This window comes from Plodia interpunctella, chromosome Z (assembly GCF_027563975.2).
Source record: "Plodia interpunctella isolate USDA-ARS_2022_Savannah chromosome Z, ilPloInte3.2, whole genome shotgun sequence".
Taxonomy (NCBI): domain Eukaryota; kingdom Metazoa; phylum Arthropoda; class Insecta; order Lepidoptera; family Pyralidae; genus Plodia; species Plodia interpunctella.
The window spans coordinates 6,210,362-6,222,899 of record NC_071324.2 but is presented as its reverse complement, the minus strand read 5'-3'; the positions used below and the strand labels follow the sequence as shown (position 1 = coordinate 6,222,899).

General features: G+C 37.9%; 2 protein-coding genes across 2 annotated transcripts; both read left to right on the top strand.

The window, feature by feature from the left end:
* Nucleotides 1-1,346: 1,346 nt before the first annotated feature.
* Nucleotides 1,347-5,046, top strand: LOC128682984 (uncharacterized). Its single transcript, XM_053768078.2, has 6 exons — nt 1,347-1,557; nt 2,684-2,821; nt 3,281-3,429; nt 3,927-4,024; nt 4,447-4,610; nt 4,927-5,046. Exons 1-6 carry the CDS (start codon nt 1,484-1,486, stop codon nt 5,021-5,023), a joined length of 720 nt encoding a protein of 239 aa, XP_053624053.1. The 5' UTR covers nt 1,347-1,483; the 3' UTR covers nt 5,024-5,046.
* Nucleotides 5,047-5,558: 512 nt separating this feature from the next.
* Nucleotides 5,559-12,000, top strand: LOC128683173 (uncharacterized). Its single transcript, XM_053768485.1, has 3 exons — nt 5,559-6,404; nt 6,483-6,614; nt 9,776-12,000. Exons 1-3 carry the CDS (start codon nt 5,681-5,683, stop codon nt 11,653-11,655), a joined length of 2,736 nt encoding a protein of 911 aa, XP_053624460.1. The 5' UTR covers nt 5,559-5,680; the 3' UTR covers nt 11,656-12,000.
* The last annotated feature ends 538 nt before the right edge of the window (nt 12,001-12,538 follow it).

Here is a 12,538-nt window from a genome sequence, read left to right as displayed (position 1 = left end):
AAGAGACTAGAGCCAACACTCAGTAGTACTCCCAACCCAACCATTAGGTACCTTTTTGATCCATTGATAGCATTGTGTATTGCTCATGGATTTAGTAACTACTTTATATTTCTGATTTGAATAGTGTTTGCGTGGAAGTGGTTAATTCATTATATTAAAGAAGTTGATCGAAAATAATATACATATCCTAATCCCACAAATAGTGCAATGTGCAGTCAATAGTGTTCCATAGGTAAATTATAATAAAGGTATTGTGTTTTACAATGAACTTGAATCATTTGGCAAATTCGTATTCAACACTTTGTGTTCTGAAAGCCAATTCAATAATTACTACATCCTTCCTTTTTCTTTTAAACTCGCACCACAATTGCCTAGAAGGTATTTTTGGTCGTAAATCTGCAACAATACTACATACTTCGCAAAGCTCGTCGCAGATGGCGATAGCATCCGAATATGCAACACTGTTGTATATTTTCACAAACGAATGCTTACATAAGGAAAAGATGAATAAAGTTTTATAATAAACGTTTTCATCGACTTAGCAAAAGCGTTGTTTACCAACCATAGAGTGCTGCAATCTGGCGGGATAAATGAGCACTAATACTCCCTATTGGCGCTTTTTGACTCCATTGGCAACATGTTTGTATAGGTATTCAATGACTCTAGTGGTATCCGGTAGCGCTATCTGTGCCGAGCTATGCGTAAGCCTTTTGATGAAAAATGACGAAAATGTAGACTTATGCCAAAATATTAATCAATCTAAAATATTAATCGATTCGAGAAAAATTTGGCAGGTGGCGCTAGTGGTTTTAAAATTAACGAATTCTACAAAAACTGTTAGATGGGGCTAGCGGTTTCAAATTTAATGACTAGGGAGGGAGTATTACTGCGCATTTATCCCACCAGAGTCCTACACTGTGTGTTAGATAAAGAAAAGCTTTGCCGCCTTTTCCTAATTCGTTTAAAACGTTTATTTCAGAGTACTATATTAATCCTTTCATTATGTCATTCGCTTGAAAAAATATACAACAACGTTGCATATTCGGGTGCCGAAATATTGGGAAAAATCGTTTTCCAAAAGATAAAAAACTTCGAAAACTATGGAAAACTGCCTCACGCTCGTAAATCTGTGACAATTTTTGCCTCCATTGGCAATCGAAACTGGTCAGCTCTATCTTTTATTAAAAGTTTTTTATCTTTGGTTAATTATACTTTTTTTTAAGTTGAAGTACTACGGAGTACCTACTAATTCCATAGTATCAACTTAATATTTTTGAATTTAATATTGTAATAAAGGAATTACAGATTATTTTTCTGTTATCATTAAAAAAATGTATTGATGACACCAATGATTGACACAATACCATATAAACTTCAACGGCGCGTGGCGGACCAACAAACAATACTAATATACTTCCGAAATGATATTAAAATTTTAAAGTAAAAATAATATTATAGGTTCCTCCGACACCTACACTATTAAATGGAGAATAACAAACCCCATCCCTCGGAACCACATAGTAATGTAGCAAAATTTGGCGGATATGACCCTGACAAGTAAATGAATGATTAAATTTAAGTTTAAACTCTATAGAGAGAGACTGTGATTCTACTATTCTACTAATATTGTAAATGCGAAATTTTGTGAGGATGTGTGTGTGTATGAATGTTTGTTACTCTTTCACTCAAAGAGTACTTACTGGACGGATTGTTATGAAATTTGGCAGGTAAAATATAACCTGGAAGCCCCGAGCCGCAGCTAGTAATATTATAAATGTGAAAGTTTGTGTGTGGGGAATGTTTGTTATTCAATCATTCAATAACCAATTTGTTTGACGATTTTCTATAAAAGTTAAATGGATACACGGCTTATCTATATAGGTACTAATAAGTATTATAAATGTAAGAGTATTTGTTGGTTTGTCCTTCTTTCTACTCTGGAGCCAGAGTAACTCAGAGAGGGATGGAGAGAGCTATGCTCGGGCTCTCCGTGCACAACCGTAAACGGAACACCCGCTAACCTTAGGTAAGCGGTTAGCGGAAAGAAAGTGGAGATGAGCAGGACATAAGTAAGGTATTGCTTGAATAGATAGTGGGAGATGGACGCGTAGACTGCTCGAGTGGAGATCCAAGGGACTGAGCTACCACAACATTACCACCACCGTTACCAAACCTCCAGAACCGTTATCTTCACCATATTACCAAAACCAATGTTTTATCAAGGAAAATACACACAAGCACAAACACTGTACTATTATTCACTCCGACGCCATATGAGGCCGCAAGGAAGATCATATATGAGATGGAAGGCCGACATTGTTCGACACGTAGTAGGGCGAAATTAGATGTCGATTGCCTAAGACGCCAGGAGAGGAGAAGAGTGAAATTATATCCAATTTTGTACTTAGGCCTCTTCCACTCTTCTCCAATCGGCAATCGACATCTAATTTCGCCCTGTTGACAAACAATGTCGGCCTTCCATCTCATAGATGATCTTATATAATAGAGGCTACGAATAGCTATCTATGCGTAGCCTCTATTACATCCAATTTTGGACGTAGGCCTCTTAGACTTTATTGCGCTACGAGCGGAACTAATAAAAACCATCTTATTAATAACTACGTAGCTGTGTTTGTTTTTATTTCATCAGGTAGGTGATAATAGTACATCTGTTATGTTCCAGATATGTGCTGGATAATGCTACGTTGACCATATGTACTGATGAGAGTTTGACACCGGGTCGACCACCACGGTTGACGCAAAAGACAATTGGCAAGTTTCTGCAACCACTTACTAGAGAGCTCGTTGAGGTTCCTCCAAGGTACCTAAATTAAATCATCCTTTTTGAATAATAGATGTAGTACAAACTTCATTTTATCTTGTTAATTGGTAAACATTATGTGTACACTTTCAGGTAAAAATTCAGGTGCAAATTCAGTAAAACGAAATTTTCCTTCTTCTCGCCATTATTTTAGATAATACTATTCTCTGGTTACCATGTCGTGTCGTTTCCGTCCATTAACACTCTCGTATTATCATACTACGAGAGAGGAGTACCCAATGAGGGCTGAAATCCGATAGGTATTGGTACATTTGTAAAACCATAGCAGAATCTTCAAAATTAAGTACATATTTGTTTTATTTTTTAAGCTTGCAACATTCAACTTGTCACTTATTTGGCTTGCGGTAAAAGTTAATTTGTGGTGTTTTACGCCGTGCATATATTTTTATGATAAATTGACTGTAATAACGAGTCTACATAAACCCATTTATTCAACAGACCTACTATAGGTGAGCTGCCAGACGCGGTGATCAACCGTATGGTCCAGAAAGACAAAGCTTTTTGGGTGGACAAGCCGGGCGCAAACGCTTACACCCTTCACGATGCGTATTATAACTATGGAATATCCACGGAGATGGTAAAACCTCGTATGTGTCAACCAGAGTTGTCGCAGGACAATTAAATAGGGGAGAGATTCAACGAGTCAATATTTCTTAAAGTATTTATTCTTAAAATACGTTCTCAGAAATAACTTGTTAATGATATTTTTTAAAACATATTTCCATCAGTTTAACATAATGTAATTATCGTCTATTATAATTTAATTATAATTATCGTCGGCAAGAAATTCTGCAAAATAGTCGCCGGTACTTACACTACCTATACCTAGTTTAAAGTACTTTTGTTTGTTTGTAAACTCTTTTTTGCACAAAGAAAATACATACAAGAAAACAGTAAAAAAAAGAGACGCGTAGAAGACGGACTTTGCCAGAAAAGAATTTCTTCCAGTCAACAAAGTATTTGAAAGGAAAAGTAAGTTACGTAAGCTGCAATGTGAAAAAATTTAAAAGTACACGAAACCTTATTCAATATTATTTTTAGTAAATGTGAGCTAATGAATATTGTTATTTTTTATTTATTATAGCACATCAAGATGTGTTTCCCCGGTCATATCAGTATGATCTAGACTGTGTGAAGTTTCGTCGACAACATGCCTGCGATGGCCTCAAACCTGACGTAAAGGTAGTCAACTTTTTTATTGTTGCAATACTAGTTTGCATAAGTAATTAAGAAAGTAAATAATAATATAAAGTTTCAAATTTTTTTGTTGATTTGAAAGGTCTTCATTTTCATGATTCCGTAGGCGAAGGAAGCCTTTAAGCTTAAAAACGCGATAATACCAATAATTCAATTATTTAGCTTGGTACCTTCAAATATATGCCAATTGTTCATAAATCTATAGAACACATAATAACAGAGTTCAGACAGTATTCCATCCGGCTCCAAAAGTTGTACTTACTACTGATAGTTAAAAAAAGCCACCTAGTTTCATCATCGTCTTAAAATATGTAATTATTAGTAAAAAAATTGAGTTCAGTAATACTACTTTCAAATAGGCCTGACGTGTTGATGTCGTGATCGAATGTATAATCTTCTTTTATCAGAAAGAAGTGGGTCCACACTGCAGGGATTGCAAGATGTGGTACAAGCCAGGATTGACGCCCTTCCAGCTGGCCTGGGCTCAGGACGCGGTGCAGAAAAGGTGGAGATACTACCCTGACTTGACAGCGAATCTCACCAGCGAAGAAATAAGAGCGTTGATGGGCGAGTAAGTGCTAACACAACAAGTCCTCTTTAATAATCCCTTGAAAGGGAGATCCATTGGAACTATATTAGATACAGCTAGGTACCTACGACACAGTTCATTAAGTCCATATATCGCCTAACGGGTTGTTCTCATCGAGACAATGCGACGCGACGCGACTAAAGACACTACAGTCTTGGATATTTTCGCGTAGCGTCACCCCTTTTTATAGGCCATACTCATTAATAAGTTCTATATTAAAAAAGTATGCAATCATTGTATTTTGTCTATCTCATATTATTTATTATATAATATATCATAATTTTCTGCATCTTTCCAGGGTTGGCCGCCCATATCAGAACGAAGCTTGTAATTGGTACTACAAGAACTATCCATCACAAAAATATAATTGTATCATGCGAAAATTCTCTAAGTAAATAAATACTCACCTAACGGAATATGTTTTTTGGTGTATTATACCATTCGATTCTAGAAGAGTCCTAACAGATTTTGCTATTTTTTTGAGCCTCACTCTATTTAAAAGGCTTTATAAAAAAAATAGCTTTTAACTGAAGCTTTGCCCATGGGGACAGAAAACGTATATATATGAGAAATTTCAAGAAGAGTAGGTAATGCAAACAAACAAGCAATTGGGATTATGTAAGGAGTAGTCTACATAAATTATTTGATTTTTCTATCATCGTGCTCTTCCTTCTAGTACTTCTGGTATGTATTACGATTATTATGTTTACGATTTCTCAAAAGCGAGCAAACACAAAGCTGGGATATAATTGCAATGTTTTTTATCATTAAAATCGCTTTGGATAGTGCAGCTATTCAATGTTTCCTTTCTTAGATCAACACCTATTTTACTTGCATGGATCGAACACGCTCATCAGTATCTATGTCTGAAACCGAACTTCTTGCCAGCAATTTGTTTTTTTTTCTTATATTAGAGAAAATAACGTCAAAAATAATGTCACCATCCTTCTGTTCTTTTGTTACTAACGGCAAAATCATAAAAATGGTAAAACACTTTTGAAAAATAATTTTTTAAAATTCTAAATTTCCCATCCCCCTAAATCTGTTCAGCGATGGCGAAACAGGATGATGGCCTTTTCCTACTAGAAGTGCTTATAGATAAAATTGTGTTCGGGAAAAGTCCCTGTTTCTCCGACAAAGACTTCAGGACCTGCGTGAAGATAGACTGCACCGGCGTGGAACCCTTGGAGATATGCGACGATGATCCCGGTGCATGCTTCGCTAAAAGTGGCGGGCCTTTCGTCAAAACCTTCAACAGTGGCAAATCTTGTTTATTTTCACTAAAAGAATCCGAAATAAGCCATTGCATGAGCTCGTTTCCTATCAAAATATGCGTTTATAAAGCCTTGCCATGTGGTTGCTTACCAACGAAAATTATAATGGGAGAAGCGACGATCGATATGACGAAAGAGTTCGTTCAAGCTCGGAAAAAGTTCCTAGAACTGCCGTCGAGCGTCAGCTATCAAGCTTTGAAGGATTCATTTCGTATCATGGCCCCGGACGGAACGGAGGCTGGTGAAGTAGTCATGTTTCTCCGAATTTCTTGTTTCGGCAAGTTGATTATTACGAAGTTCCAGGGCGGTGCTGGCCCTCCTACGTTAGGTGGCAGTGCCGGTCAATCTATGTTAGATCGTTCTTGTAACCCTCGGAAGGACTATCAAAGCACAGATGACCCATGCGCGTGCGGAGGAGCCCGAACTGGTCCGGGAGCTGACGGGGGCGGCGGAGCACCTGGCCAGCCCTGTGCTGGAGGTGGAGCTGGTGTCTGCCCTATAGGTACTTATGTATTAGTAGTAATGTTGTATATAATGGCATTTGGGTAACTAAAATGCAATATTTAAATTTATTTTTCAGCCAAAGATCCTTATAACACAATGCCATGCGTGGAAGGAGACGATGTTTGTTACTGTTCTGGTCCAAGACCAGAGCAAAAGATACCAATGGCTTGTAGAAACACTGATCAATACTGTTTACATGTTCCGAAAGGTAAGATTACGCGGCGTTCTTCATGTGCTGTACAGTCAAATTAGTACAATAATTCAGAAACTGTGGAGAACTACTAAGAAATACGATAGAGGAAGTATTATAATGTTTTATCTTAATTTGGGTGCATACAATTAATTACATAAGCTGTTTTCACTTAATAGTTTTCGAAATATGAAAAATTCTTATGTAGTGGTTTTTTCTCTTGTTGAAGTAGGTAGAAACATTCTATCTAGAATTTTTGCTAATTTGACTGCAAAGGCCGTTGCATGTAGTGTGCATCAATTTCTCAAAGTCGAACTATTACCGCAAACTAGGTAAACCTTTTTGTACCGGTAGTCCTACCGATTTGTGGGACCAGTGACCACGGAGTACACCCGAGATGTACTTATCTTGGTGGAAATCTCGAGTGACGATGTAGCAACCGATAGGTTGTTAGGAGTAAAGGAAAATAATACCTTTATCTATAGAATAGATAATGGTTTCGCATGGTCACGATATTAGAGATTATTTGTTTCATATTTTTATGATAATTGTCGTCAAGATGGTAAATGAATAATCAACAATACCTCTTTTATCCCGAAAACGCGAAGCCATTGAATATTTTGTAGTATTCTACCAACACCAAATTGGACTGGTGGAATTAACGGAACAATCCAAGTCGGTTGCTAAGTTTACCGAAGTTCATCGAGAATATACATATACAAGCTCTATTGCTCTATTCCGCTCTAACGCCACAATACTGATTATATTTGTAAAAGGGAAAAAACTAGTCATGGTTTGACACTATATTATCAACTATGATATCATAAAAATATCAATTACTGATCCATGAAGGGATCTAAGCTGAACAAAAAGTGGAGTCTCATTCAAAAAGTGTTAGTTTAGTATAAATAAAATACAATTTGTTCAGTGGATTAAAGTGGAATGGATCGTAAAAAGTCGTTCGGCTTGAATCCCCCAGTGAAAGATCCCATCGGCCGCCGTGGCGCAACTGAGTCTCAGAACATCTCAAAGTATTCTACTATTAGCAAAATTAAGTAGGCATAATTAAGTAATGGTAACTAATTATCGTATACTATGTTACTCCTCGCGCTATTCTCCCAGCTTACATCGTAGATTTATCCGAAACTTTATTTTTATCGGCTGCCAAAATTTTATCGGAAATAAGAAATATTGAACAGTTTTTTACAAATTTTGGTATAGAAGGTTTTTTTGGTATAGGAGTAGTTGCCAATGTGAAATATAATAATAAATTTAAAACAGAAAATTTTCAAACTAAGTTCACACCGTGATCGATGGGAACTTTAATCTAAAGCTTATTTTGAATTCACACTTCAAAATATTGCGGGGGGCGACTCTGGCTTTGGATTTCCTTTGAATTTCATATTTTCTGAAGGTAGGGGACTGTACCACAATTTTGCGAACATAAAAATAATATAAAACGTGACATTTATATGGAAAATGAAAGAGACAATTTGGTCCAAACCCAAGTTTCAACGAACTAGGCGTTGAAATTTCAGATGTGCTTTCTTTGTCAGTAATCATTGTAGTCGCGGAAATTACCACCCAGCTGTAGAATAACTTCTCTAGTATCACACAAACTCCAACAACAGTGCTGCAACACTCTATTCACATTTTAAACTGTAGACCATATCGTAACATTGTGGTACTATATATTTAACTAGTTTACTGTATTTAGGTAGATATGTAAATGTATGATTTAAACAAAATCTAGTATTGATACTTTAGTTCGACGCTGATACGAACTTAACTAAGTCTTGTTTACCTATGCACCTATCATTCTGGTCATCTGACGACCATAGACATAGACAACCATAGGACAGGGTCGCCCCACCATGAGAATCAATTTGTTGGTACTCAGGTCGCAGTAAACAATTCGAAGAGATAGGCACGACTTTGGGCGGCAATGAACTTAGGATAAAAGTGCCGGCCACATCTTCAATTATTAAGAAGATAAGTCAAACTCGTTGCTGCTTGCAATGTCCATATGCAAAAGGTGTAGACGGGGGGCCTTGTGAACCGCCATGTGGTAAAAATCAACTAAGCTTGGCACTGCCTAGCGAAGACACTTGCTGCGCTGGCGCCCAGCCTAATATTACACAGTTCACTTGTACCACTGAAGGTTGCACTCAGATATCGAAACACGCCCAGCAAGCAGCACTTGAAAAAGGAGACGCTAGAGATCTTCCGCCTACTGATTGTTTCGTTTTGAAAGTCGGAAAGACTGCTATGCAAGGAGATAGAAAAGTCAAATTGGAAATGGAATTAGTAACTCCCAGCGGTCCGGAAAAGAAGCCGCCGGTCAGAAAAGTCAACACACGATTACAGTCTGACTTGGATTGTGAATGCTGTGTAAGACGACTTAAAAAACCCAAAGGAAAAAAGCGCTGACTGTTTATATCTAAATTATATATCATATTATTTAATCCAATTACTTATTTAAAATCTTTTGTAAATCTTCATAAAAATTAAATATTAGGTTATCACTAAGTATAATTTTGATGATTGTTGTGTCTAAATATCTTGACAACTCAACAAATTGTGCAGATTGCTGTCCAACGGGGAACAAAGTGGTTTTCCAAATGCCATCAGACACTTGCGGCATGGCACACGCCCAACGTGCACATTTTAGTCTCAACTCCGAGGGTGTTGGAGAGGTCTCAAGAGATGAGCCTGGTCAATTGATGCCAATCACTGCTGAAGGTTATCCAGGCGTAGTTTATGATTTTCCTAGGCAAATAATAAAATTGAGAGTAGGAAAATATATAGAGATGCCAGGAAGAAAATCGAGACTTGAGTATCAATTTATTACGCCGTCTAGATGCCAAGAGAAATACATACCAGTTAGAGACACCCGCACAGCACAATGCGCTAAGACCTGCGAATGTTGTCCACGAAATTGCTAAATATATTATTTGATAACAAATATGTTTTTTGTTTTTGTATTGATTAAAATTATTTGTTGTTACAAATGTATATTTTCTTATTTTCTGTCTATATTGTTCTATTACCTAGGTATATCAAAAACAGAAAGATCCTCGCGCTTAAAAACTGCATTAATATAGGTATGATTTCATAATTCACCTCACATTGTTACATATTATTAATAACGTAAATAAATTGTCGTCAACTGGTCGTAGGTGTCCTGCCGAGCTTGCCGTTCTATCAAGAACTGTCAGAAGAGCAAAAACTGCAAATTAGAGCACCGGAAGTCAACATGAAGGATAATAATTATAATAAACCAGAGATACAGGAGTTAAAAAATTCATCAGTGTTGAACAGTGTAACCCAATATTTTAATGTACTTACATCCTCATTACGATACTCTTATGATGGAGTCCATGCTCCAGATGTTTTATCCATTACCTCAATAAATGCCATTTTACAAAAGGAAATCCAGTTTATTCAAAAAGTGGAATCGCAATCGTCATGTAGTACGATGAAAGATTGTGAAAGTAGACATATGTTTATAGGAAAAAACACATTTGGACAAAAGGAAACTACAGTGTTTATGACATATTTTGATAATTTTCGCCATCGCACTTCTGGGACACAAGCTACAGCTTCAATAAACAAATGTTTGCAAGTTGGTATAAACTACAGTGCTGATTCATTTTGTGCATCTACATGTAATACAAATTTTGATGTACCTTCAATATATACGATGCCCACTGCGACCTACCAAAATAGAAATAATATTCCTAACAGAATGCGTTATGCTGAAGTATACTTTTGGGGAAGTAAGAAAAGTAGTGAGGGGATGGGAAGTTCAGAACGCAAGGATTGTAAAGGAAAATGCAGTACTAGTAAGAAAAAATCATCACATTCAATGACAAAAATACAAGCATCTAATGTAACAAAACATAGAAATTCAAGTATTGGATCACAAACAAAAGGTGTAAAAGAATCAAGTGTATCGACCTGCACTGGAAAGGCCGTCAGTATTAAAGAAGACAGTAGAATTTGTCCAGCTACAGCTCCAGTTAAAGGCGAAATGACAGCTACAATATCACATATACGTATCGGCCCTAAGGAACCATGTCCTGTTCATGGTTGCAGCCCATGCCAAGGACCCAAATGCGTTGTGGCTTCATCGGCAGGAGAAGAAGCACCAGTAAAAGTATCTACAGTAACAAATCCTCGCCGTGGCGTCTTTGAACTAGTCATCAGAAGAATGACTGGAGCACCACTCGCAAAGAATGAGCTGATGTTAGAATGGACTCCACCCCCGCCACGGCCTCCGTGTGGATCACCTTGCCCCGCGCCTTGCTCACCACCGGGGCCTTGTCCTATTCCAAAATGTAAAATGATTGTATGTCGAGCTTCACCTTGTAAACCTAAATATTGCAGAACGGGATGCAAAAGGCCTTGCCGTACGCCGCCATGTCGAGGGCCGTGTAAGAAATGTTGTCCCCCGTCATCGTGCAAGCCTTGCCCGCCACCTAAATGTGGAGGTTGTGGTTCTGGTTGCTGCAGTCAATGTCAATCTACATGGCCATGCAGACCTCTGCCGCCATGGCGATTTAAACCTTGTTCTCCATATCCTTGTAAACCTTGTAAACCTTGCCCTCCGACACCATGTCGATCTTGCTCGTCATGTAAACCACGACGACCACGTCCGTGTCCTCGTCCTTTGCCTTGCTGCGGACCTCCGCCTGTCAGGCCTTTCCCGCCACCACCTTGCAGACCATGCAAACCTGGTCCACCCTCGTGTTGCAAGCCGTGTCCACCTTCACCATTCAAGATACCTAGCAAGTGTTGCAAACCACCATGTTGTGCATCTCCTTGTAGAAGTTCGCCGTGTATACGTCCTTGTGTACGGCGAAAGTGTCCACGACGATGTCGAACAATGCCCAAAATTAAGGCTCGCCGCAAACGTATATCGCCCTGTTGCAACCGTACCAAGCAGTGTCCTGTTGTGCGGTGTAGAAGTCTACCGGGACCCTGTGTTATATGCTGCAGTTTTCCACGTTGCCCGCCGCGTAAATGCTGCTCTTTCAGTCGATGCAAACCTTGTTAAGCATAGGTTATAAAAAATGCAAATAATTTAAAAAACATCTTTTTGTATATATACTTACATAGATCGAAATGAACTATTTACTATCGAAAGCGAACCGATAGATTAAACAATTGAAAAAATTATCAATGGAAGGCATAGCTCGGCATGGCGACCATGGCTTTCTGCATCCCTGTAAAATGAAAAGTAACACCATTATACGTTTCGTTTAGGAATAGAGAAGAGGAGAGTACCGCTGACCTTAAGCTAGTCTCTTTACGGTGTACTACGGTTATTTTGATAGGAGCCAGTGTAAATATAAATTAGACCAAAGTTGTTGTAAGCCAATAAATATATCTATAAAACCAATTGATCATTTCTCAATTAGAATAAAGATATGAATAGCACATTAAACACAACACAATAAACGATGCCGCAATAAGTATGCAAAACCTCTGTAAAACTGGTACAGTCGACCGCACCTCACGTTAACCTTATGAACTCTATGCAACGCGGGAATAACTTAGAACTTGCAATTCTTTTAGTTTGATGTGCTATGATTTTTTTCTATCATCTGAGTATTTCCACGATTCCTACCCCGATCTACTTTTCTGCTTTTTCTCTTCTGCTTTGCACAGGTCCACGAGGTCAAACAAGCACTTCTTGGGATTTGCTCTTTCATTATATTGATACTTTCAGAAAAATCGTGTTGGTTACTTTCAGAAGAATCATGTTGGTTTCCCCGGGGAACTAAAAGGGGAAGGGTGTTCACAAATCCTCATATGGAATCTTCATAACTCAATTAAGTAGCAGTCTTGGTCTTGTTGAAATATCTTAAGGTACAGGCACTATTGATCCAGCAACTTTATATTATCATGTACCTACATGTATATAACATAATGATGCT

What these genes read in the sequence shown, in the direction of transcription:
- LOC128682984 (XM_053768078.2), top strand. Translation starts at nt 1,484, where the DNA reads ATGGAGAATAACAAACCCCATCCCTCGGAACCACATAGTAATGTAGCA. An exon ending in CTCGTTGAGGTTCCTCCAAG is followed by an intron (nt 2,822 to 3,280) that starts GTACCTAAATTA and finishes TTTATTCAACAG; the next exon opens with ACCTACTATAGGTGAGCTGC. An exon ending in CACGGAGATGGTAAAACCTC is followed by an intron (nt 3,430 to 3,926) that starts GTATGTGTCAAC and finishes TATTTATTATAG; the next exon opens with CACATCAAGATGTGTTTCCC.
- LOC128683173 (XM_053768485.1), top strand. Translation starts at nt 5,681, where the DNA reads ATGGCGAAACAGGATGATGGCCTTTTCCTACTAGAAGTGCTTATAGAT. An exon ending in AGCTGGTGTCTGCCCTATAG is followed by an intron (nt 6,405 to 6,482) that starts GTACTTATGTAT and finishes TTTATTTTTCAG; the next exon opens with CCAAAGATCCTTATAACACA. An exon ending in CTGTTTACATGTTCCGAAAG is followed by an intron (nt 6,615 to 9,775) that starts GTAAGATTACGC and finishes AACTGGTCGTAG; the next exon opens with GTGTCCTGCCGAGCTTGCCG.